General features: G+C 37.7%; 3 protein-coding genes across 3 annotated transcripts; all 3 read left to right on the forward strand.

Moving 5' to 3' along the window:
* The first annotated feature begins 974 nt into the window (after window positions 1–974).
* LOC113533314 (rhamnose-binding lectin) lies at window positions 975–7599 on the forward strand. The gene is made up of 12 exons (XM_026925371.3): window positions 975–1120; window positions 1265–1300; window positions 1432–1476; window positions 1612–1744; window positions 2783–2892; window positions 3990–4034; window positions 4121–4262; window positions 4370–4482; window positions 5175–5219; window positions 6013–6148; window positions 6267–6374; window positions 7372–7599. The coding sequence occupies exons 1-11, from the start codon at window positions 1087–1089 to the stop codon at window positions 6370–6372; spliced, it is 945 nt and encodes a 314-aa protein (XP_026781172.1). The 5' UTR covers window positions 975–1086; the 3' UTR covers window positions 6373–6374; window positions 7372–7599.
* A 5972-nt stretch (window positions 7600–13571) lies between these two features.
* On the forward strand, window positions 13572–18598 carry LOC113533263 (charged multivesicular body protein 4c). Its single transcript, XM_026925267.3, has 5 exons — window positions 13572–13875; window positions 15436–15613; window positions 15736–15850; window positions 16269–16395; window positions 17496–18598. Exons 1-5 carry the CDS (start codon window positions 13692–13694, stop codon window positions 17555–17557), a joined length of 666 nt encoding a protein of 221 aa, XP_026781068.1. The 5' UTR covers window positions 13572–13691; the 3' UTR covers window positions 17558–18598.
* A 755-nt stretch (window positions 18599–19353) lies between these two features.
* eif2s2 (eukaryotic translation initiation factor 2, subunit 2 beta) lies at window positions 19354–26243 on the forward strand. The gene is made up of 9 exons (XM_026925266.3): window positions 19354–19513; window positions 20206–20383; window positions 20702–20802; window positions 21022–21154; window positions 21623–21723; window positions 22727–22875; window positions 22971–23027; window positions 23116–23201; window positions 25157–26243. Exons 1-9 carry the CDS (start codon window positions 19499–19501, stop codon window positions 25330–25332), a joined length of 996 nt encoding a protein of 331 aa, XP_026781067.1. The 5' UTR covers window positions 19354–19498; the 3' UTR covers window positions 25333–26243.
* The last annotated feature ends 246 nt before the right edge of the window (window positions 26244–26489 follow it).

Here is a 26489-nt window from a genome sequence, read left to right on the forward strand (position 1 = left end):
CCCATACTAGGTGGGAAGAGATTGCGGAGAAGATAGTTAGAGTGATGCATGTCCTTTATTAATTTTACAGTGGCCTATATACTCCATGTCTATAAGTCTGGAAGATATAGGGGGATCCTTTGAACCTTCATCATTATTTTCATTCCTCTTTTTTGTACCTTGCCTGTTGCACCTCACTGAAAAAGAGCTTCAAAAGGGGCCCCATTTCTAACCCTAACAGTAAGGAAGTGTAAACGCTTAGAGGTCTTTTTCACTCACACCTTTTCCACTGAGATGATTATCCAGACTGAAACCTAGGTATTTTATCTTGGTTACAATTGGCACAGTGTATCTACCAAGCATTAAAAATGTGTGAACAACTTTGGTGAGAGGGTTAATAATCACAGATCAGCCTTTAACTGCCCCAGATGTCAAATGAACATATACCTTAGTTTGTTTAAATACATTCTATTGGCTACCAGCTGCTATGGTGACAAACAGGATCAGAATAACCAATCAGGAGCATGCATATTTCCATAAATATAACATAAAATGTCATTTTCTCCTATTCCTAACATCAAAAATATAAATTCTCATAAACATACACTCACTGAGCACTTTATTCAACATCTTCTAATGGCTACTTCCAGCATGATAATGCACCATGTCACAAAGCAAAGGTCATCCCAAACATGACAATGAGTTAAGTGCTCTTCAGTGGCCTTCTCAGTCACCAGATCTGAAGCCAATATAACACCTTTAGAATGTGGTAGAACAGGAGATTCACAGCATGAAAGTGCACCTGAAAAATCTGCAGGAATTGTGTGATGAAATCATGTCAACATGGACCAGAATCTCAAAGGAATGTTTCAAACATCTTGTGGAATCCATGCCATGATGAATTGAGGTTGAAGAATAAAGGGAGGCTCTACTAAGGATTAGTGTATTGTTCATAATAATGTGTCAAAAGTCAAGGGAGTGGCTTTAGTGTAAGTATTTTGTTTTCAATTACTGGTACTCAATATACTATATATAGAGAGATCAGTGCCAGTGGTGCAGCACATCCAACAGCATCTACATCCACACTGCTTCAACACATTCAGCATCATGCTGCCTTTCCTGAAGCTTACTCTACTCACCTGTAAGTTTCATCTATGCTTTCCATATGCAGTCCATGGGTGTGTTAAGCTAACTGTTACCTCATCCAACTTAACAGGGGAAGTAGTAAACAAGTAGTGAAATTTATTTTCTTTGGATAGTAAGCTATCTGTGTTTTGCTTTACAGTACTTATTGCAGCACCTGGCTTGCTTGTCTCTGGAGGTAATATTTGAATGCAGTCAAACACCATGATTTTAAATAACCTAGCATGTGATAATGGTTTCACAGAGAAAATGAACAAATAATTCAGGTTTACTTGCTCAAATATCTGTGTGAATAATCTGTTCTTTCAGAGAGTGTGATTACATGCGATGGTGATGTCCATCGCCTCACTTGTGGTAAGTTTAATTGTCTTTCATTCTGTATAGTTGTATGTAAACATTGAATTATTAGAGGAAACTAGATATAGCACTGCTGTAATAAATATGAATTTCTTTGAATCGTAAAGACTTTTTATATTTATATGGTTTCAGACACTGGACTGATAATGGTGAAGTCTACTCTGTACGGCCGTACGGATAGTACCATCTGCAAAACTCCACATCCTCCAAATCTTCAGATTACTGGCACTAGCTGTTCCTCTCCTATTTCAGATATTTCTGAAAGGTACAGTGTTTGTTGGGTTATAATATACACAACAAATCTACCACAACTGGCAGAAATTGAAACACAAGTGATTTAATGTCATTTATATAATTCTTTAAAATAATTTTTACCACTGTGCTGCTAAATGCTCGAATCTAATTGGTCACAAGGTTTTGATTAATTTTCTACAACAGCAGCTCTATACAATAGGCACTAGTGTAGTTGCAAGGTTTATATTAATACGCTTGCTCTAATACATTATTCTTTCTAGAATAACTGCTTACACAGGAATTTGTATGGTTAACACACTGTTGACAGATGTTTATTTAGTATTTATGAAAGGAGTTTTATGTAAAGTCAGTAAGGCTTCCAACAAATCAAGGTCAGAGGACTATGAACTTTGCAGTTTCACAGTAACAGGACACACTGTTTTTTTCTTTCTTTTTTTTTTTTTGTCTTATTAATTTCAAGAGAGAGGAACAAAACAAGTTTGTGCTGGTGAGGAAATGTCTAATGTCTTACTTGATGTTCCACAACATCAAACATAACAATAAAGGGATGTATGATGTATCCTTCTTTAATAAGTAACCAGTTGTAATAGTTGAGAAATTCGGAATTAGAGGAATAAAATACGTCAAGGCAGGCTGAAATAATCAACTTCAGTGTAGTAACAGTAGCTCTGCTTTACACTGGGGTCCATCACACCATAACATCTTGCCCTGGCCAGGCTTGTAATTAATTAATTAATTGTAAGTCATTTAAAAAAAAAAACTGAGAGTCAAAAATTTGAAGTCATGGTAAGGGTTAAGCGTCATATTAATTAGCTGCATTAATAATTATGTCAGTTGAAGGTCCTCACAAGGATAGTAAGACAATTCACTCTCACAGAGTTGCCTCACCCCTTTCTAACTAGATAGAGAGGCACTGCCATTTTCTTTTTCTTCTGTGATCATTATTATGAGAGGACTTATACACAGCATAGTTCTGCTATTTATTCCAAATTCTGAATAAGCCAACACATAACTCTGCTGAGAGCATTTGGTTTGTTTACCCAAACAGATGCAATGGACTAACAGAGTGTGAGGTGAATACGGATGTGCTTGACTCCCCTGACCCATGTAAAGGAACCTACAAATACTACCAGACCACTTACGAGTGCATCAGTGGCCGTAAGTAGTCTATAGAGTGGGGTGTGTTTGAATTTATGAAGACCCATATGGAATTGGCATCACAGTGCAGAGTACAGGATGTTCACTATTAACTGGATTAACTGGATAAAATTAATGGCTGAATACTCAGTAGTCTTAAATGTAATCAGTAACATATTCCGTTACACTGCTGAAAAGGGGTGACATATTCAGTTTATTTTTAGGATACTTTTTTAAAAAAAGAATTTAAAGGCACAGTTTAATTATGATGTGTGATCAGTGTTATGGTTGGTGGCTTCCTGTTTGTTATGCAAAGCGCTTCTAAATAGTGAGTTTCTTAATTATTTGCTCATTGTATACAGATAAGAGCAACAAATCTACAAAATTAACAGCAGACAACCCCCTCACATTCATACACATCATGTATTAACTATTGTATAATACATTCAGACACCTTGGATTGGTTAACAATGTCTCTAGGAATAAGTGGCGTATGTTCTGATCAGGAGTGCAGAAAGATGCTTGAAGCAAGGGGGGCTGCCAACTGAAAGGAAAAGTGTGACGTCATATATTTATTAAAAAAAAATTTGCACACACACATATACATACACATGCACACCACACATGTGGGGAGTGAAATGAATAGAATCCAATCCAATACTGATCCACTGTTAATGCCAGTCTTAGCCCCAATACAGATATTCAATATTTGGCATAATTTAATATAATATACTGAGTTCTTCCTCTTTCTATTTTCTTTAAAAAAAATAACATACTGCATCTAATTTTTTGTTTGTTTGTTTTTGTATCCATATGATAATTTCTGAATGCTATATGGTTTACTGCTTACCTGTTACAAATGTGCAACTGAAATGGACTTATTTGAGATTTTTACCATTTGATTTGACTAACATTTTGAAGGTGCAAAATACTTTTATTGTGACACAAAGGTTAATTATAGAAAAAAGCAGAATTTTGTTGGTTGCATATGTATTCACCCCACCCAAACCCCCCACGAGCAGTGTTGGGTTTTAATAGCTTGTTGATGGAATTATCTATGAATACTTATGTTGTGTATTGTCAGATTGTATACATTTCACTTTGTGTCCTTCTTCTAGGGGTTGTTGCGGTCTGTGAAAATAGCTACCGCACACTGGACTGTGGTAAGAACTTTTTGTCCTTATAGTTAAGCTTTTTATTACTTTTGATGTTGTGAATCTATAGCAAGCTTGCCTGTATATCTGTGCAGGAGATGATTCTATTCAAATCATAAATGCGAACTACGGGCGTGCTGATTCTGTAACCTGTTCACATGAAGTCCCTACTGGTTTGACCCTCAAAAACAACTGCTACGCTCCTAACACACTGAGTCTCCCACATGTGGCTCAACTGTAACTATTGTGCTTGTTTTTTTAAATAAATGTTTTACTTATAAGATGCATTTACCTGTTGTCCATTGCTCAAAGAGGCTATGTTAACATCTTACTTTGATTTAAAGGTGCAATGGACATCAGAGTTGCACTGTAGAAGCTTCATCCACCATCTTTACAGATCCTTGTCAAAAAACTGTTAAATACCTCACCGTGTCCTACACGTGTAATCCATCTCCTAGTGAGTAATCTGCTCTCCCTGACAATCCTTTCTTTTTTTTAAAATCTCTTTTGGTAAAGAGTGTGGAGTATTTTACCTCACTGAAAATGTTTAGTATGATCTTTACTTTAAATGTGCATACATTATCTTTTATGCACCTGCAACATTACCAAATGATAATTCTCATTCCTGCAGTATGTCAAGGTGCATGGAACAGCAAGGCCAATCTTTTGTTTTCGCTATACACTGAAGACATTTGGGTTTGAGATCAAAAGATGAATATGAGATGATAGATCAGAATTTCAGCTTTCATTTCCTGATATTTACATCTAGTTATACATGTTCTAAGTTGTTTAACGCATCTAGATGTAAATATCAGAAAATGAAAGCTGAATTTCTCATATTCACAAAGTCTTATGTTCATCATTTTTGATCTCAAACACAAACGTCTTTAGTGTATAGCAAAAACAAAACAATTGGCCTTGCTGTTCCAATACTTTTGGGTTGTGATTGTGTGATACCTTATTTTTATTTGTAAACTCAAAAATTGTTGACAGCTCTACACTCCCTGTTCTGTTTACAATACTCATGAAAAAAATGTCCTCATTATCACATCTTATTTAAAAATTCTAACATTTAATTACAGAAATAAAACCAAAATCACAACATAAAACCTCTTTTTTTAACTTCAATAATGACTCTGTTTCCTTCAGGGGATGTTGTGACCTGTGAAGGCGGTACTGCTAAGCTGACATGTGGTTTGTGCTCCTTTACCCCTAATTTTTTGTATATTATATTATATTATATTATAATAACATATTACATTATATATATACAGTACTGTGCAAAAGTCTTAGGCACATGCAAAGAAATGCTGTAGACGCCTTCAAAAATAATGAAATGAAATGTTTCTAAATTAAAAAAAATACTATAAAGAGCAGTAAACAGTAATAAATGAAACAAAGTCAATATTTGGTGTGATGATCATTCGTTTTAAAAAAAAAAATAGTAGTCTCAGGTACAATTTGTGCAGTTTTATAAGGAAATGAGCTGTAAGTGTTGCTGAGCATCTTGCAGAAGCAGCTACAGTTCTTCTGGAGACTTTGTCACACTTGCTTCTTATTTTTGCAGCAAAATCCAGCAGCCTTCATTATGTTTTTTTTGTCTGAAAAGTGGTCTCATGTAATATGCTGCTTTCTTTACTGACATACAAACATTTTTCTGTAACATTTAATTTTGTGCTAGAAAACTAATGTTTGGAAATCTAAAAGGTTTTTGTACTGAATCAATAATGTAGAAGTCAAGAAATAAAAATGTATAACAATGTATGTACTAAAAAAAATAGGGTGCCTAAGACTTTTGCACAGTACTGTATATAACCTATTAAAGATTTTAAGCACCATCTATAAATGCATGTTCTAGGAAACCTGAGTAATGGTGAGTGTTATACCAAGCAGATCTAGCTAGATCTAGATTTGTTCACAAAAGATTTGGTCTTTTATATATATATGTGTGTGTATATATATATGTACCGAATTCTTCTAATTTTAGGTGCTGGCAAGATAAAGATCAACAGTGCTAAATACGGCCGAAGCGATACCACCACATGTTCTTCAGGCCAATCTGAAAATGAGCTCTCCAACACACATTGCGACATGTCTTGTGCCCTAAATATAGTTGCAGCTAGGTAACAGAAGTATTAAATGAAGTGTCACCTTTATCATTAAGTTACATGACCATTAACATTAGCATACATTACTGATATCTGTGGAGACAATTCAAATGAAAACCTGTTTGTTTTGCAGATGTAATGGACAGAGTAGCTGTGAGGTGCCTGCTACGAATGATTTCTTCTCTGACCCCTGCTCTGAAATCTATAAGTACCTGAAAATAGGGTACTCCTGTGTCTAACTGTGAGTTGCTCTCTTTCTCTCTCATATATCTGATGAAATTCATCTAATGTTGAGCCCCACATATACTGTATCATATATTATATTGTATTTATAACATAGTGTTGATGATTTCTCGATTTTCTGTAACAGCAGCTCTGATCATAGTGCTGGCTAAAATTCAAATCACAGGTTTACATTAAAGCGCTCATTCTAATAAATTATCATTTATATAGTAATAACTCATTCACATGGATGTCCAACTAAATAATAATCTAAATAATAAATATGTGGTTATTTAACAAAGCAATACATCTAATCCCTGATATCGTGTAGTTTTCTGTAAGGAGACGTTTATTCAACTTCTATGGTAAGAGTCTCTGGTATCAGTGTTTTGTAACACAACAAGGTCTTTAAGACAGAGGACTTTCCATTTATATCTGCTATAATGTGAGTGATAACAGGAACTAATTTGTCTCAAGGCATATAATTGCATTAAATGTAACTATAAAAAGTGTTATGTGTTGTTCATTAATAAATTTAAAAAATTTTAATCAGTGGAATCATTGCTGTGGTATAAGAGAAATAAAACACAGCTGTTACTGGAAAATAATCGACTTCAGGGTGGTAACAGTAATCAAACCATTTTTTGATTGATTTTCCTATAATAGCACAACCTTTCATATTTTATTATTTACTAATTAAAGGTAAAAATTGCAAGTCCAAGCCACAGTGAAAAATTTTAAAGGACAAGGTAGATTTAAATTTTAAAAAGAGGCCAAATACTAACATCACTATGTAATGTTAATTTTGTACTAAATCTCAAAAGATGATACAACACAAAATATACTGCAAAAATATTCCAAACTTAAATTAAATTTATTTTTCATCTTTATTCTGAATCATGTCACTTCTTGAATACAGTATGAAAGTTAGTTTATGTATTATGTTATTTGGTTTTTTTTTGGGCAGTATTACAACCATTCTTTTTTTCCCCCTGTTGTTGTTACTGCTATTGAAGGTATACCTAGAGGGACTGCAGCTTTCTCCCCAGCGGCCTCTCTTCAGTCTGAAAAGGAATCAGCTTTAAATATGCAACCAGGCACATGATAACGTGCAGGAGTCTTGGTGGTGGTATACTTAACCTTTGCATGTTATATAATAAACTGATCTAATGATTTTATTCTTGAAACTTTAATCCACTTTACTAATGATTGTGGAATAAACTATCCTCTCAGTGCAAGCATAACAGATGAGAGTTGTGTGAATTCATGTGCAGTTGGTTAAAATTCAGTTTGTGTCCAGTTCATGAGCTGATAAACAAACACATTTTAAACACAGAGCTCAAGCAGACAGGTGCAAAACGTAATCCAAAGGCAGAATACAGATAAATAGTTCAAGGCTGTAATACAAGTAGGCATACTTAAGAGATCATTAATTACACTCATTAAGTTATTAAAGGCATTCATGCACAGACAATACATGTCAAGTGTTCAATAAAATAGATCAGAAAATAAGGAGAGAATGATTAAGGGCAGCATAGTGTAGCAGCGGGTAGTGTTTGCTGGCTGAAAATATTTTAACACTTCAAACAGTGATCTAATGATTTTAGAAAGTATAACACTTCATAGGGTAAAGAAGACTTTGGACCAGGGTGGAGAAAAATGATCCTATTTTAGTCATGGGATTTTGATGGTCCAAAATTTTGTCCCCTTAAACATTGGTGTGAACATTGCTTAATATAGGAAAATAAGAGATTTTATGCAACACATTATATGATACTGTAAAGGAAGAAGAAAAAATTGGGCACTTGGACTGGACACACATTATACTACTTTAGGAAGTCTTACTGTTGTATTCTTTCACACTGAGGTGAGATTCCGGTGGCCCAGAATAATTTAGTCCCTTAAACAGTGGTTTGAGCATTGGTCCATCTAGGAAAAGGCATTTGATACACCATGATATGATGCGTATAAGGGTGAAAGTGGTTCAAACAAGACATTGTGTTATTAATTTGTACTACCGTAAAATGAAAAGCAGCTTAAATTCATTTACCAATTCAATGTCATTCAAAACATTAAAATTAAAAGAAAAAAGACTAATGCAGTGGTGGCTTGTCCATATGGGGCTGTTTATCAGCATTTATATCAGCTGTTTAACAAATGTTAATCTTCATAAAATCCTCATTCACAACTCAATACATTTAAATTCCACTGAAATACTAATTACCTCTTTTGAGCGGCCAGTGATTTCAAATTGTGTTATTTGGCAGACAAAAGCCAATGTACTGCTGATTTGCTCTTGTTTCAAGATAGCAATCATAGGGCACTAATAGAGATCCATAGAGGCAGGATTTGTGCTGCCCCATGTTTACTCTATGAACATTTTCAGTGGAGGAGGAGAGCAAACAGGATAGTTAATGACATGGTTGCCAGATTGGGTTTAAGAATAAAATCTTGTTATATAGCAAATAACCTATGATCTTGTTATATGCAAATAATTAAATACTTGAAAGGCTGCAAAAGACAAGAAACATGTTTCCCTTTTCCAATGGACAAATGTTTTTGGCATTTTTAGAGTTTTAGGTCTTTTGTGTGGTTTTTGAGATTGTTTTGTCAGAGACATTCACACCAGTGGCCTGCCAGAGGTCATTCTATAGGGCTCTGGCAGTGCTCATCCTGTTCCTCCTTGCACAAAGGAGCAGAAACCGGTCCTGCTGATGGGTTAAGGACCTTCTATGGCCCTGTCCAGCTCTTCTAGAGTAACTGCCTGTCTCCTGGAATCTCCTCCATGCTCTTGAGACTGTGCTGGGAGACACAGCAAACCTTCTGGCACGTATTGATGTGCCATCCTGGAGGAGTTGGACTGCCTGTGCAACCTCTGTAGGGTCCAGGTATCGCCTCGTGCTACCCGTAGTGACACTGACTCTAGCCAAATGCAAAACTAGTGAAAAACAGTCAGAAAAGATGAGTAGGGAAAAAATGTCAGTGGCCTCCACCTGTAAAACCATTCCTGTTTTGAGGGTCGTCTCATTGTTGCCCATCTAGTGCACCTGTTGTTAATTTCATTAACACCAAAGCAGCTGAAACTGATTAACTACCCCCTGTGCTACTTAACTGACCAGATCAATATCCCAGGAGTTTAATTGACTTGATACTCTGATTAAAAAGTGTTCCTTGAATTTTTTTTGAGCAGTATATATATATATATATATAATCCATGCATATTATATGATATAAAGTCAATCAGTCAAAGTTTAGGCTTACATTTCTATGTCTTCTTATATGATTTTACAATTTATGAACTAATCAGTTTGTATCCAGCTTGATAAATGAGACCCAAAGTTTTTTCGTTGCTGTCAGCAATACTGTATCTTCAGACATGAAAAGGAGGCATTTGTTAATGTCCTTAATGTGAATGCTTTAATTTTTAAATATATATATATATGTAACAAATGCTCTCCCTTGTGCCTACTAGACTGTTCTCGTTATGTCAGGCTGGGAAAGTAATAGAGTAATATCGCCACCTATTGGATAGTTCAGGTAAGTATGTAATTCGAAAGCTGGTATAAAGGAGAAGTAGGATCAACATTTATCATTTAAATAGGATTATCTGGCACGGAATCAATTCCATAGTAAAGAGTAAGGGAAATGTTATTACAGTGTGTACTGCATAATGAGGAATGAATTACAGCAAAACACTGTTTTTGCTAGTACTGTTTTGCATCTAACATGGTTCAGGACACTGATCAGGGCTAATCTACCAGTAGAACAAGAGATTTTGTAATTTCTTATGATGATCATGGACACGTGGTCTTTTTAAATCTAAAATCAAATGAAATAGACCTATTATATGGCTGCTGCAGCAAAAGAAATGACAATGATGGCAAATTGCTGACAGTTACTGCTATTTTTTTAAGATTAAAATATTCTGTAGCCTATTTACTTGCATTCAGTACTTAGACTAAAATGTCATAAAATGTCATTTGTATCTACTTTTTATAAACATTATTTTTGCTAATATTTGATAAAACGGATTTAACCTGGCTGGTAGTCTGTAAAACACATTTGACAGCTAACCAAAATATAATTAAAATAAATTGTTTTCTGATCAGTAATAAAGCTAGGCTCTCGTAGCCTGTAATAATTTACTTCACTCTCATTCCATAGCCAACAGGAAGAAAGATGAAGGAGTAGTTCTTCTTCTACTTCTACTAAAGAAAAAATTTGTGGCAAGCAAATTCATTCATTTGTTCATTTATATTCAGTAACCGCTTTATCCTGGTCAGGGTTGTGGTGGATCCTGAGCCTATCTTGGAAACACTGGGTGTGAGGCAGAAACACACTGTGGATGGGATGCAGGTCAATCCCACGCACCATGCACGTGCACATTTGCACACTGAGTCACTTTTTTTTTCTATTCTATTTCTATATTTTTCTAAGTTATTAATATGTTGTTGTATAGCTGAAACTTGCTATATGTAATGTCAACACTATTAGCATCATTGTAGGGCTTTATAAATTCTCACACTGTTCGCAGTTGAAATGAATGCTCTGTGGGTGAAATATCATTAATAATTGAGTTGATAAAACATGGACACATTACTAGCATTGCTGCACTATTTTAATCATACACCAGTTAGAATATACTGGGGAAACCACTTTCCAGGAGTGTCAGTATAATCTGTTTCACCTGTTTCTTAATTATAAAAGCATATGGATGAAACTTGTAGAGTTCAGAGGAAAAAGAGAGACAGATTACAATCATCACTGTTGAATGTCAAAGCCATTTCAATAGTAATATTTTGTAATATTTGTGTGAGGAAACCTCCTTTCAGCCAGTTCTCTCTGTGGTCTAGTGTAAAAGAATGAAGTATGGATGAAACGTGCTGAATGAAACTGTGCCATTATAGTAGGATGTAAAGTAAATGTAATCTACTGGCAATATACTACAGGGAAACCACTTTTCTAGGTGCATGTGCTCTCAGAGTAAAGCCTAGTGTGTACCTGAGATAATTAACCTAAAATAACACAGACTACTTATTGTGCAATACAGTTTATGTCTGCAACAAAACTTCAGGTTGTGTGACACACACATACACTATTATTATTATTATTATTATTATTATTATTATTATTATTATTACTACTACTACTACTACTACTATTATTATTATTATTATTATTAAAGCTGCAAGCAGCATTTTTGGTGGGGCCAGCACCCAGACACGGTGAAACACACATTCACAGACACGCTACTATTGTTGCCTAAAGAATCACAAGAAAACAGAGCTTTAGGCAAAGGGATTCAAGAGTGATTTGTAATTTCACTCATGATGTGTATGTTTGACCATGGACAGTGGTGGAATGAACAAATGGGAAGCAGGGTGGCATTGCTGCAGCATTGTTTAGACAGGTGTCAAGATGATGTGATCCAAATTTGGTGAAGATTGTCAAAATTTGAAGGACGTCCTGAAGATGCCTACCAAGTTTTTTGTCAGTGCGCAAACTCGTTGCTGACATACAGCGTCGATTCCTGTTTGGCGGCTTCGCTGTCAGATTTGTTGGCCCATTATGGACAAACCGTTTGAAATATTCAAAATTATTTTGATAACATTTGTGAGGCTTACTCTGAAGATGATGTTTGCCAAATGTGGTGATGACTGGAGACAATTTGTAGGAGAAGTAGCAAAAAAAGAGTTTTTAACAAAATCCAAGATGGCCAATAGGAAGAACACTTGAATTTCAGATGTTGGTGTGCGTTCACTTCTGCATACTGCAGGGAATTATAGAAAAAATGAACTGTGAATTTATCACAAACTCTTCAAATGATACAAGGGAAAAAAAAGAAAGTTGTTTCAGTTCTTGAACATAAGGTGGCGCAGTCACGTAACTTCTTGGGTACATTCAGGGCATGGTCCTGAACGTAGTTATCAAATTTCGTGATGCATTGCTGAGATACACCTTCACATCCTGTTTTTTGATTTTGCCAGTGTGGTACAGGAATATAGGTTTGAATATCAAAATTCCTTTGAGAACTTTTGTTCAGACAGGTCTCAAGATGATGTGAGCCAAATGTGGTTGAAGATTGGACAAAATTTGGAGGACAAGTAGCAAAAATGGCAGTTAGATGTAAGCATTTTATGCATGTTATTCTAACTTTTGACCAGTATATGGTGCTACCATGAAATTTATTGCATAGCCTCAGGTCACGGTCCTGAAGATGCCTACCAAGTTTTGTGTCAGTGTGCAAACTTGTTGCTGAGATACAGCCTCACATCCTGTTTAAATTTAGTGATGGTTGTTCAAAATTTGTAGGAGGAGTAGCAAAAAAAACAGAAACTTTAATTAGACAGAAATTGACATCATAGGGTGCATTGAACTCGTCTCGGCCCAGGGAACTGGCGTTTAAATTTTGAACACACGGTTCGAAGGTTATGACCATAAATGTACTTCCAAATTAGGCCCAAATTTGACCCAATGGTGGCACTAGAGTGTTGGCAGCACTTGGCTCAAATTTGGTCAGAATGTTCCTTAGACCTGCCCCAATCAGTGTGTGCCAAATTTCACAACTTTTTCCAGACGGTTCTTCTGGCTGCTATAGACACCCTAGCCAGAAGAAGAAGAAGAAGAAGAAGAAAAAGAAACATAGAATAGCAGTAGGGTGCCTATCCACCTTCAGTGCTTGGCCCCCTAATAATAATAATAATAATAATAATAATAATAATAATAATAATAATAATAAACCCTACTGTCTGAACAAGAGAATGCATCTGAAGTACTAGACATTTACAGTTTCTAACCTGGCGCATCAATTCTTGCTATGTTACACAGAGACACTGAAAACACGGCGAAAGCTAGAATTAGCAAGTATATCCGACTAACGAGTAGATTTATCAATAAAACCTCTGACAACAATACATTCTATACTTTAAATTATGTATATTTAACTACACACTATTTAACAGGCGACGTGAAATTCACTTTATGCTGATGAAAAAAGTAATAACGCTATAAACGAACACACGCGCTCATATCGCGCACACTAGGAGAAAACATCATGAGTTCGCACATGCGCACTGACGTTTAGTTTGCTTTGCACTCTGGAACGCAATCTTCTGCATAGTGACAGTGCCTTCCAGCGCGGTTCCAGCGCGTGCCTTATGGTGGCGCTCACGAGCCCAGTCGCCATGGGACCGTAACGTGACGTGACGTGAGCGGGCCTGAAGGCGGAAGTCCGAGCATCAACAACCCCTACGTCAGTGATTTTTTTTTTTTAGGAGACAGACGTGAACGTTGTTGAGGTTAATTTGTGTGTTTTAAACAGAAACCTCTAGCTGCCATGTCTTTGTTTGGGAAGTTGTTCGGGAGCGGGGGGAAAGGGGACAAAGCCCCGAGTCCTCAGGATGCGATCCAGAAACTCCGCGAGACGGAGGAGATGTTGTCGAAGAAGCAGGAATTTTTGGAAAAGAAGATTGAGGCGGAACTGCTAACAGCGAAGAAGAACGGCACGAAAAACAAACGAGGTTCGAGTTAAACCGTAATTGACGCTTATTATTTCAGTAGTTACCTGAACTGTTAGCTGTAATTAGTTGTTGTTGGCCGTGAATAGGTAGGCGGCAGGTTAGGCGGCTCAAAATGTGTCAGCTGTCTAATAACCTGTACAGACCACGGAAACAAGGCCAGCCCCAAGCAATGTGGAGCTTTGCCTTATTACTCAGCATTTCTAGCGGCTTGTGTGTCTGTGTGTTTGTGTTTGTGTGTGTTTTTGTGTGTTTGTTTGTTTGTGTGTTTGTTTGTTTGTTTGTTTGTTTGTGTGTGTGTGTGTGTAGGGGGGGGGGGGTCTTTGAAAATGTCAAACAGCCCAGATCACACTCAGACATTTCAAAATACCCAAATCTCCAACAGCTAATCAGTGTTTTCATCATCACCTCTTCAAACTTCTATTATGTCTTTCAGTTGGAGTTTTTTATTATTATTATTTATTTACTTAGTTATTTATTTATTTTTTGGAAACCCCCTAATCTCATACCCTCCTTTAAAGTGAAAAAACATCCCGAACGACTTTCATATTCATCTTTGTAAGCAACACATGACCTTCAGTGACGTCACGATATATTTTGGAAAGAGATAAAGAGAGCTTTTTTTCTCTATTTTCAGTCTAATTGTCAGGTTCCTACATTACCCACAATGCCGTGGTGGTAGTTTCCTAATACTCACAATGTCACAAAACCTGCTGATTGTCGTGCGTGTGAGAAGTAAGCCTTGCTTCAGCTCTACTTTAAGAGAGCGAAGCAGCAGCGCTTTAGTGCTTTAAGTCTGTCTGTCTGTCTCACTGCCACATCTGTAAAGTTTCAACTTTTAATTCTAATACTGCCGTCAGTGCCATCATGTTTATCTTATCTATAGATAGTTAACTCTGCCATAACTGGTTGTATATCTGCATTGCATTCTGGAAGTTTGAGTCCAGTGTTTGTTGTTTCCACTACTCTTCTGCTGGATTTATCAATAATATGACATTAAACGTCACTGGAAAATGATAAGTGAGAAAAGAAGCACATGCTCTTTCATTTTTAGGAGCTCACAACCAAAACCTGGATCTTATCCCTTATGTTACGTATCTGTGAAGTTTGTTCCCTATTAATCACCATTGTAACTGTGCTAGTAATGTCTCCCTGTGACGTCAGCATGACAGACAACTGCTAACTTCTCACAGGAATAATGAAAATACAGCACCATGAAACAATTAAGCACCAGAATCATTATCACAAATATGAACGTATTTACTCCGTTTCAGGGTGGAGTTTTCCTTCAATGAAGCGATTAAGCGATTGGAAACAGTGCCACTGTGTTCAAAGTCAAATTTATTTATTGTTGGCACAGTATATCAGGAAATGTGTAAACTGAATTGCTTATGGTGCTTGTAAAGTAACATAAGGCACAGAGTACGCAAAACACACAACCACTTAAATATGAAGTACAATAAGAATACAATAAACAAAACACAATATAAGGAAGTAATGAAAAGGGAAAGAGAGAAAATGAACGATTCCTGTGTGTAAATGGATGTTATCTGCTTTCTCAAGCTGCCCTCCAGGCCCTGAAGAGGAAGAAGCGTTATGAAAAGCAGCTGGCTCAGATCGACGGCACTCTGTCCACCATTGAGTATCAGCGAGACGCTTTGGAGAACGCCAACACTAACACAGAGGTGCTCAAGAACATGGGCCTCGCCGCCAAGGCCATGAAGAACGCTCACCAGAACATGTACGGTTTTGTGGTCTTCAATGATCCTTTTAATGCCAGCTGTACATAAACTTTCTGACTAAAGTAAATGTGACTGTATTCTTTGATCATTATTAATTTAATTTCTCTTGTGGGTTTTTTAGGGATATAGACAAAGTGGACGAGCTCATGCAGGACATCACAGAACAGCAGGAGCTGGCACAGGAGATCTCCGATGCTATTTCAAAACCAGTCGGCTTTGGAGAAGAGTTTGACGAGGTACTGGATTCCTCAAGCGCGTACAAATTAGGCTTTGGATTTTATCACTGAACGTGCAGTATGTGAAAGCGTGTAAATTCCCAAGTGAACTGGTTGCACGGTAATGCTTTGAAATTCCAAACTGCATTCCAGCTGAATGACACTTTGCTAAACTAAGAACAATAAGGGTAAAACTAAAGTATAAACATGTAGTATAACTGGATAACTGTATTATGCTGTTATGGACAAATAACCTACAGAGTGGGATTTTATTGGATTTCTAAGCATGAGCAGATCTCTGTCAATTTAGCTCATTATGTAGACTATACTAGGAAGTGCATTAATTAGTAAAATAAAAAAAATGATACTGAGATAAAATCAGCACTTAATAATAGATTAAACTCACTGACTTATTTATTTGGTGTTTTCTCTTTTCTAGGATGAATTGCTCGCTGAACTGGAGGAGTTGGAACAGGAGGAATTGGACAATACCCTGCTGGAAATTGGTGGCCCAGAGAATGTCTCACTGCCCAGCGTGCCTTCAACCTCATTACCTTCCCAACCAGGTAACACAGACAGGGGCAGTAATAACGTACTCAGAACCATCGCTATGCATGTGTACATAAACTCACCGTTCACTTGATTAACACCTGCACGTTCATGCAGTTATCCAATCTGCCAATCCTGTTGCAGCAGAGCAGTGCATAAAATCATGCAGATACAGGTCAAAAGCATCGGTTAATGGTCAAGTCAAACATCATAATTGGAAAATGTGATAAAAGTATTTCAGAAACGGCTCATCTCCTGGGATTTTTTTAACACAGCAGTCTCTAGAGTTTACACAGAACGGTGCGAAAAACAAAAAAATATCCAGCAAGCAGCATTTCTGTGGGCGGAAACGCCTCGTTGATGAGAGAGGTCAGAGGTGACTGGCCAGACTTCCCAGTAACCACTCTTTATAACCGTGGTGAGCAGAAAAGCATCTCAGAACACATGGAACCTTGAGTAGGATGGGCTACAAAAGCAGAAGACTACATGGGGTTTGACTCTTGTCAATCTAGAACAGGAATCTAAAGCTACAGTGGGCACAGGCTCACCCAATCTGGACAGCTGAAGATTGGAAAAAGACCAGGTGACGTTTTTTGAGTCCTTTTTCACCGTTCTGTGTAAACTCTTGAGACTGTTGTATCTGAAATACCCAAAACAGCCCATCTGGCATCAACAACCAGCGTTAATACCACAATCATGTCTATGCATCTGGCCTGACCTCACACTTTGTACTGGTCAGAAAAACTAAACAAAAACAAGAAGCAACACACAGCAATGTCTCTCTCCACCTTTCCTGGCCGAAGGTCTCAGGCGAAACTACACTTTGTCATTATAAAGTTTCCGTTATTGTACATGTATAATGTACATACATAGAGGCACATACATATTCAGGCAGTGTATGTATTTTTGCTGTATTGAAGAATGGATTTTTTTCGAGACACCACCGTATCATATCGAATCAAACTTTGAATCATTACACCCCTAGTAAATGTTTCTATTCCAAGGGAAACTTCCTGTTAAATTCCAGCCACAGGGATTAATAAGGAATTATTAAGAGAGTGAAATAGACCAGTCCCAGCCATAGGACTATTCTAACCCCCTGTTCTTCTGTCTACAGCTAAGAATAGAAAGGAAGAGGATGAAGATGATATGGAGGAGCTGAAAGCTTGGGCAATGTGAACCAAGCCCAAACATCCGGACTGTCTAATCACTCGCTGTGGTGGACTGATGTTCAGAGTCGACTCGAACACCTTCGGAGAGTTAACGTTGCAAAAACAATTGTCTAGGAAATTGTAGCTCCAATTAATGGCTTAGGTCCAGAAACAAAACAAACAAACAAACAAAAAAAACTGTCCATAGGGATGTAAAGGAGGCTATGAAAGCAAAACAAACAATCAGATGAAATTTTATTCGTGAAACAATTTGGCTAAGGTTTGTTTATGGATATTTTGATGTTCTTCTCCTATTGTTGCTCATTTTCCCTTTTGAAATTGGAATGTAATCATACTGAACCCACTTAGACATCTACCTCTATCTGTTTATTAAACACCTACAGCAAGTGGGATTCATGTCATCCCCATAGTCTGTTTGGTAAGTATCAGGATTACGCCAATCCACTCATAGCTTTGTGTTTTCATGGTGATGACATCACTTGTGTATATACAAGCATCGCGTCTTTTGCATGCTTGATTTGAGAGCCTCCATTTTAAAGCATCTCCACTGACTGTTATGATACAGGGAATAGTTTTGGGTCTGATAATATTCTAAGGTTGATCTCAAAGTGCTTTTGTTTTAGAAGCTTTATTTAAACATCCAGAGTTGTTTTGATATATATATATATTTTTTTTTTATATTTCATTGATCATAGATTCTTACATCAAAAAAAGATTTAAAAAATGCATCACAAATAGTTACAGCCCACAATTTCTTCACTGACATCTCAACAAAGTGCTGTATCTTACCTGAAACTATCCTGCTGAAATCTCAAAGCACGTCAATCTGATGTATCACTTTTCATTAGGGTGGAAGGGTTATAAAGTTGGAAGCAAACTCTAAAGCTAATTTGTTTATTTGAAAAGATCCCTAGGAATACATGGACTTACTATATCTTTTGTAAAGAACCTGAAATGTAACAGCAAGGTGTGTCATGTGTACATTTGTATGTTTGAGATTATTCAGATAAGACTTTTATTTGAGAGATCATTAAAATGTTCGATTCTTCGTGCTGGTGTTTTTGTTCGTGTTATGGTTGGTGGGAAGTCCTGCATCAAGCAGGCATGCAATTCATTTTGCACTTTAAGCATATGAAAATGTATGTGAGCTGCTATGTGCCTTAATAATTGGCATGCTTATGCAACATGCAACAGTGACATGACATGTCTTAACATGAATATTCTAATGTGTGTAATACCAAACACCAAAGGTGCAAGAAGCATGTTACATTAAATAAATTTGTAGATACTGCAGTTGTGTGAAATCTGTCCTAGAGTTTTTTAGTTTGGATATGTGTAAATGTGCTTCAGATAAATGCTTACATCCCAAAATTGGTCAGCTGAATTCAGTTTTCTGCAATAAAGAGAATCACTAAGTGTCATGGCCTCCTGGAATGACTAGACAGTGTTACTCCTCACAATATATATTATATATATATATATATATATATATATATAAGTCAGCAACACAGAGATAGCTAGACACAACTGACATGTCAGTGTTTTATTATTTTCCCTATATCATGGTATAAAGTGATTTAAAAAATGTAGTCAATATAAGAACGTGCAATCTTCCACACAGCTAATATCCTATAATAGCTCAAATAAAGGCTTGACGGTGATATTAGGCCAGTGAGTTGAATGCAGCAACAAGCCCACCCACATTGTGTCAAATCAGCCCAGAAGGGCGGTGGCGGAATTTGTCGGAATATAGGTAGGATTAAAACAGGGGCGCCAACCACGTTTTCCGTCGCTGCATCTTTGGCGTCATCATTACTCGTCGGAAGTACGCGTGCGCACTCGGGCTCCATTTGCTGATGCAAGACACTTATGGTAAAGAGGTTCAGTGCCATTTAGCTGTTTATTGTCACTAAGGCGCTTTTGAAGACACCAGTTTGATACAGCGACCATGTCAGAAGACGAGGTGAGTTGAAACGAGTTTGTTTATCGTTCTTTACCCTCGGTTTTCAGTGAAACAGAAGTGTATGCGTTACACCATGACTTTGGGCCTTATCAGGTAGCTAACTAGCACGAGAGCTAACTCTGCTAACGCACAGTGAGCTGCGTTTAGTAGCTGTAAGCTAGCAAATGGGTCTCGTTTTCCTCGAACCTCTGTCTGTAATAAATAAGCAGTTGGTTATAATATGACCTTTGCAGCGCTGCTAAGATATTTGGACCTGTTTGTTTTTTTGTTCCTTCTCATGTAGCACGTGTTTTACCTTTCTGAAGTGCCATAGAAGCTAATTTTCAATGGGGAGCCACCTCGTTGTCTTTAAAAGAGCACTGAAAGGAGCAGGAAAGCCCTCCTCCCAACACATACACACGAACAAACAAATAAATAAACAAACAAACAGTATCCAAATGCAAACAAGCACATACAGATTTCTAAAACTGCTTTGAATAAGGCTGGCCAAATCTCAATTGCCCCTCTCCATACCGTTTATATAAGTGCACTACATAGTGTTTAAATATAGAGTATTAGAGCACAACCAATACCCAGAGCTCTGAGATCAGCATCACATCTATAAATGCAGAAATTGGATGCATCTCTTTTAGTTAGGCATATAACCACAGTCATCCTCAGGATGTTGAAACTGGACTTGAATTCTTTCGCAGATCTTATTCGACCCCACCACGACCAAGAAAAAGAAGAAGAAGAAGAAGCCCTTTATGCTCGATGAAGAAGGTGATGGACTCAGCGAGGAGACGCAGCAGGCCGAGCCTCGTGAGGCCGAGCCTGAGGCAGGAGAGGAGCGCGAGGTGGAGCCTGAGGAAGAGGAAGGGAAGAAAAAAGGTGACAAAACTAATACCTATACCCTGGGTCATGCAGTGACCCCAAAACTGTTCTCTTTCCTCTTGTGTATTCTTACAAGAAATGCAGTGTAATCATGTTTTAAGCAGGATAGGGATAGGAACTAAGCACTAGGCCACACAAGACTTGGAACCATGCTCTTGAAACTGTAAATATTTGTAAATGTATTACAGAAGATTTCTGGGGGTTTGTTGACTTCTTAGTTGTGCTGTCCAATCCCGTTCAGGAATCTAGGATATTGTTTTTTGTTTAATTGATAGTGAACAGAATGATGGCAATCTTTCTTTTGCTTCTCCACAGAGATCACAGATGACTTGGACGATTTAAATTTCTTCAATCAGAAGAAAAAGAAAAAGAAGCCCAAGAAAGTGTTTGACAATGACGTCGAAGAAGGCATGAAGGTCTGTAACCATCTTGTGTCCACAGTCAAGCCTTTTCCCCAATCTTTCTATTGACCTAAAATTGCATAAGACGAAGTTGTACTGCTGTTTCATCATTTAGTGACTTGAGTCACCTAAACTAGTGAATCAACTTGATACAAGCCTAAAGGAAAGAAATGATCTATTTAAGCTAAAGCTCTCTTGATTGAAATAATTGTGATTTTTTGGATTGGCACCCAGGAGCTGAAGATTGAAGGTGAGCAGCCTGAAGTGATGGAAGATGATGACTTGGACCTGATGTTGCCAGCGAAGAAGAAGAAGCCCAAGAAGGTGGAATTTGTCGAGGATGGTGATATGGCTGAGAAGGACGACGGTGAGCGAACATTTTGCTGTACTTGATTATGATTTTCACCATTTAGCTATGTTAGTAAAGCATCTGCATGTCTGTGAAGTCAAAAGAAAATCTTGAATTAAATTAATAGAGACTTATTATTTTTCTTGAGGGTTTCAATATGAGGAATTGTGTGTGTTAAATTCCCACAGAAAGAGTTATGCGAAACGCAAAATTGTTGCCTGATAAACTACAAGTTACCACAAATGTGAAATGGTTGCCAAATTCTGTTTTTATCAAGCCGTCAATGTTACGTACAGCAAAAGGCTTTCCTATCCATCTTCGCCAGCATTTAGATTTCTCCCCTCATTGCACCTGGCAATAAAAGGATCCTGTACCGTTAGACAACATGAGTTTCTAAAAAGGTGCCATGAATATGATTTCTCATAGGAAACTGTCTGTATTTTGTCATTCATGATAGTTTCTTTTCCTCTTTTTTCCTATTTGCAGCTCTGGAGGACGATGAGAGTAAAAATGCAGATGGTATCACGTTCAGCTCTCAGACTGGCCCAGCTTGGGCAGGTTCAGAGAGAGACTACACATACGACGAGGTACACACACACACACACACACACACACACACACACACACACATTCTCCTAGTTCCTGTGTGATTGCATTATGTGAACAGCTTTCACAAAACAGGTGGTCATAAAGTAAGACAAAGCTTTTTTTATTTTTATTTTTTCCCCTCCCTTTCACGTTGTGAAACATCCCTCTTTTATTTGCCAATTCCCCTTTAGAAGAGAAACAATGCATGCTGAATTTTGGTTGGAAAGCATCTCCTGTCCATTTGTTTTGGCTTTGTGAGTCTGATTTGTCCCAAATAGATCACTTGATTAGCTCAAGTGAGCTTTCCTAAAAAAAAAAAAAAAACCTCTGGATTTACAAATATTTCTAAAATATCTCAGTCTTTGTTGGATTCTGTTCATCAGTGTACTCAGTATTTACTGTTTTAAAAGTAAAAGAAAATGTTGGCTGAGGGATGTGTAGGGCTGAAAGCATGCACATAAAACTTTTCCATTTACTGGTACAGCAATGGAAAAGGGTAAAAAACACCTCTTGCATGTAGAAATCACAGAAATGACCAGTGCACAGAGAGAACATGGAGCTGGCACTAAATAAATGATTACACAGCATGAATTTTTTTGTTTGTTTGTTTGTTGGCCCAAATATCCAGAACATATGCCGCTTATAGCTCTGTCCTTTGGCTCAGTTTATCAGCTCGCATCTACTGATAAATGCTGATGAAACAAACGGCATGTTTGGTTCACATTCAGCAGCTGAGTTGATTCAGAGTCGACTCACCTTCTCACTACAATTAAACTACACTAGAATAACACTTTGCTGAAGTGCCTTCGGTTGTTTTGGTTCACACCTTGTCCTGTCTCGTTTGCATGAATGAACCGCACTGAGGGTTAAACACACCAGGGTTTGATTCTAACAGACTAAACACTGCACCCTAAGAGTCATACTGCATGTGGGTAATTTTATAGATCTTTTATTTATTTATTTTTTTCCCTCGTGGTCATCTGAGAATATCTGTGTCAACAGTTGCTAAGTCGCGTCTTTAACATCATGAGAGAGAAAAATCCCGACATGGTGGCGGGAGAGAAGAGGAAGTTTGTCATGAAGCCACCTCAAGTGGTGCGAGTGGGAACAAAGAAAACATCTTTCGTCAACTTCACTGACATCTGCAAACTGTGAGTGTGCATCACTTATCTCCTTGACCATTTCATTTTTTCAGTACTACGATGAATATGAAAGTCTAATAGTTTGTGTTTGTGTCTCTGTGCAGGTTGCATCGACAGCCAAAACATCTTTTGGCTTTCTTACTGGCGGAGTTGGGAACGAGGTAAACATGGATATTGCATGACGTGCTAGGCTGCATGCTTTTTGTTCCACTGTAATCATTTGTATTAACGTAAGTGATGTTTTTGCAGCGGCTCCATAGATGGAAATAACCAGCTGGTGATCAAGGGGCGATTCCAGCAAAAACAAATAGAGAACGTCTTGAGAAGATACATCAGTGAGTCATGTAGTGATCCTCACATATGGCATGAGTTTGTGGGATGGTTCACTGTAATGGGAGAATGTATTTAAATCAGAGTTGTTAAAACATTGAGATAATGAATCTTTTCAAAGCATACACATTGCTTTTCAAAGTCTAGATCACTTCACTGTCTGAATTCCAAAGCTGTGTTCATAATGGGTGTTCTTGATGTATAGACAAATTTCTGTGCTTTTTGTGGTGATGTTGTATAAACACACACACACACTGTAACTATAGGGCCTTTTGCACCGCGGGAACCTTTCCATAGTACCTGAACTAATTGTGGAACTACCCACTTTTTGGCGTTTTTACTGGGTGCGATTTTAGTACCGGACTGCAAGAACCAAATTAGCTCCTACTCCGGAGCAGGGTCTAACCAGCACACCTGGTACTATCCGTGACGCAAGTAGCACAAATGACGTCACTGTCGGTGCGATTGCACCCCTTTAAACGGTACTGGTATAGTTTGCCCAAAATCACCCAGTACTTTAGTACTGTAAATTTAGTTCTGGAACTAAAGCGGTGCGAAAAGCCCTTATAACAACTGTTACCATTGAGGTCTGCCCTGTTTCTGATTCTGCTGGCTATCTAACCAACCTAGGTAGCTGTCTACATAGATTTAGTTATTAGTGTTAATAATAAAGATGAATTTCTGACCAGTTTTGGTTTTGGAGGCAGAAAATGAAACGAAAGTGGGTGCTACTGCAAACAGACAGACCGGCACACAGCCCTCTATCCTTGTTGTTATCACTTCCCCTGTGACAAAGTCCTTACAATAATACATGTCCACTCAGCCGTTGCCTTGGCAACACTCCTGCACAGTTTTTTCCAGTTAGACGAACCCAAGCTCCACTTTACTTGAATGTGGAGAGAACATTAAAATGGAAACTGCTCACTAAGCTGATGGAGTCAAATTTGGACCACAATGGCTTATTATTTGTGGTGTTTTGCTCCATTAAGACAGTAGTAGTAATTTTTCAGGTTACTCTGGATATTATGCATGTGACTCTGTCCCTAACAATGGCCCCAACCTTCTTTGTTTGTTTCCACGATAGACATAATCCGTAAAGGTTTCCTACTAGGTGTATATATGCACTACATAGGATGTAACATCTACACCATATGTAGTGCATCATGTGGTAGAAAATAAGCCATTTATGATTCTGCTTATTCACTCGTTGCTGAAACTGAAGCTGTAGAACGAATGTGTTAGCCTTTTGGAAGAACTACGTGATATGGAATAGGAAGCTTTTTCATTTAATTCGACATAGCTCTCTATTCCATAACACATAGTTTTTTCAAAAGGCTAACGCATTACTTCTACATCTTTAGTTTCAGCAGCGAGAGAATTCTACATCTTATTCTCTCATTGCTGAAACTAATGCTGTATAAGTAATGTGTTCATCTGTTGAAAGAACTAGGTGTTATGGAATAGGAAGCTTTTTCATTTAATTCCATGTAGCTCTCTACAATTAACTGTATGTCTTCAATGTATCAAGTCGATTTGACTGTTGCTTTGTTGTTGGGAGAATCCCAAATTATAATATGGACTTCTGGTATGAAATGGTATAATCTGAAAACAGTACTTTTGCTCAGACAGAAGTGACTAAATATGTGCCTGTGATAATGATTGGCTGGACCAACCAGGTGGCTCGTTTTATTCACGATTGTAGCTCGTAATGCAGTCAACATACCGAGCTTTACACACTGTCTTAATCTTTCCACTCTTGAGTTGTCTGTATTCCTGATATAGTCTCTAGCTGTGATCTGATTGGTTAAGTGATAAAATGCTTGACATCACTTAGCACCTTTCTGCATTCTGCGCTAAACATGCTGATTTTTTTATTTTATTTTTTTGAAAAACAGCTGCCTTTTTCTGTGCATAACTGCTATCTAACAACTTATTTTTGTTCTCCGTTTGAATTTTACAGAGGAATACGTGACCTGTCACACGTGCCGCTCTCCAGAGACCATCCTGCAGAAGGACACTCGGCTGTACTTCCTGCAGTGTGAGACGTGTCACTCACGCTGCTCTGTGGCCAGCATTAAAACAGGCTTCCAGGCCGTCACGGGCAAGAGAGCGCAACTCCGCGCCAAAGCCAACTAACGAGGCGACCTCTACTCTTTCTGATTCTCCTTTCCATTACCAAACTTTGCGCTGCCCCATATGGCTACTTCAACTGCTCAGTGCTAGCTTATTCTCAGTCATGGACTTTGAGTGAACTGGTGAAAAAGTTTAGAGTGGATTTTTGTTGTAATCTAAAAGAAAACATTAAAATACAATAAGCAGGAGGGCTGGACAGCTTGAGCCACTGGTTTAACGAGTCACATCGTCTCTCTTTCTCAGAAAGACCACAGCTTTTGATTTAACAAAGTAGTGTGAGAAGCAGGGGGCCAGAGCATTTCAGACTCATGATTTATTTGCACATTGGTAGCAGATTTCGTTCTACTGTTTTGATTTCTTTGCAGGAATGGTATAGGTGGAAATATGGGCAAGTGACCTGTGTGCTGTCTGCTCCTGCTTTTTAAAACAGAACCACATCACAGACCTTTATGATGACTGATTGAGTTAGCTTTCTGTTAAGAGACCTGTAAACGACTTTTTTTTTTTTTTTTTTTTTTTTTTTTTTTTTTTGGGGTCAAACAGGCTTCATATAGATTCCATTAAGTGTGTTTGGATTCAGCCTTGAGGATTTGGAGAGCTCTGCTACCTCTGTGATAAAACCCCGCTAGGAGTCTCGGGCTCTGGCTTCTGACTGCTATGCTTAGGATTTTGGTTGTTTACTGATGATCACACTGTTTAATGAAGGTGACATCCACATATTAGTTTCGAACATCTCTACACAACAGAACAATCCTGCACAATATTGAGAAATATTGTTGTATGATTGTGTAGGTTGTTTAGAAAAAAAAATATGGGCCAGGAGATATTACAGTGCAGTGTTTCAGATAAAAGTAAGATGGGTGTCATTGTTTAAAACTGATTTTTTAATAAAAATGTACTCTATAACAACAGTATTTTGTGTATACTGTACCTGACTGTTGTTCTCACGCAGATGCAGTAGCTTCTACAAGTTGTGGGCAGGATTTCAGACACCAAAGATTAAATTCTAGTTTTTGACCACATGGAGAGTTAACTGGAAAAATTATCAAGCTAAGTTAAGTTTCAAAAGAGCTCACAGGTTTGAACTGGGTGTATTTATGGACTTTCTCCAATAGGTGTTCTGTTCAGTGAGCCACTTTTGCCTGTAGATGTTGGTGGGG

The sequence above is a fragment of the Pangasianodon hypophthalmus genome, chromosome 8, assembly GCF_027358585.1.
Source record: "Pangasianodon hypophthalmus isolate fPanHyp1 chromosome 8, fPanHyp1.pri, whole genome shotgun sequence".
NCBI classification, from domain to species: Eukaryota; Metazoa; Chordata; class Actinopteri; order Siluriformes; family Pangasiidae; genus Pangasianodon; species Pangasianodon hypophthalmus.

Excerpts from the sequence above, each read along its gene's own strand:
- LOC113533263 (XM_026925267.3), top strand. The coding sequence starts at position 13,692 with ATGTCTTTGTTTGGGAAGTTGTTCGGGAGCGGGGGGAAAGGGGACAAA. Across the intron at positions 15,614-15,735 it reads AAGAACGCTCACCAGAACAT|GGATATAGACAAAGTGGACG; the intron begins GTACGGTTTTGT and ends TGGGTTTTTTAG. Across the intron at positions 15,851-16,268 it reads TTGGAGAAGAGTTTGACGAG|GATGAATTGCTCGCTGAACT; the intron begins GTACTGGATTCC and ends TCTCTTTTCTAG.
- eif2s2 (XM_026925266.3), top strand. Across the intron at positions 23,028-23,115 it reads CTGGCGGAGTTGGGAACGAG|CGGCTCCATAGATGGAAATA; the intron begins GTAAACATGGAT and ends ATGTTTTTGCAG. Across the intron at positions 23,202-25,156 it reads CGTCTTGAGAAGATACATCA|AGGAATACGTGACCTGTCAC; the intron begins GTGAGTCATGTA and ends TGAATTTTACAG.
- LOC113533314 (XM_026925371.3), top strand. The coding sequence starts at position 1,087 with ATGCTGCCTTTCCTGAAGCTTACTCTACTCACCT. Across the intron at positions 1,745-2,782 it reads ATTTCAGATATTTCTGAAAG|ATGCAATGGACTAACAGAGT; the intron begins GTACAGTGTTTG and ends TTACCCAAACAG. Across the intron at positions 6,149-6,266 it reads CTAAATATAGTTGCAGCTAG|ATGTAATGGACAGAGTAGCT; the intron begins GTAACAGAAGTA and ends TTTGTTTTGCAG.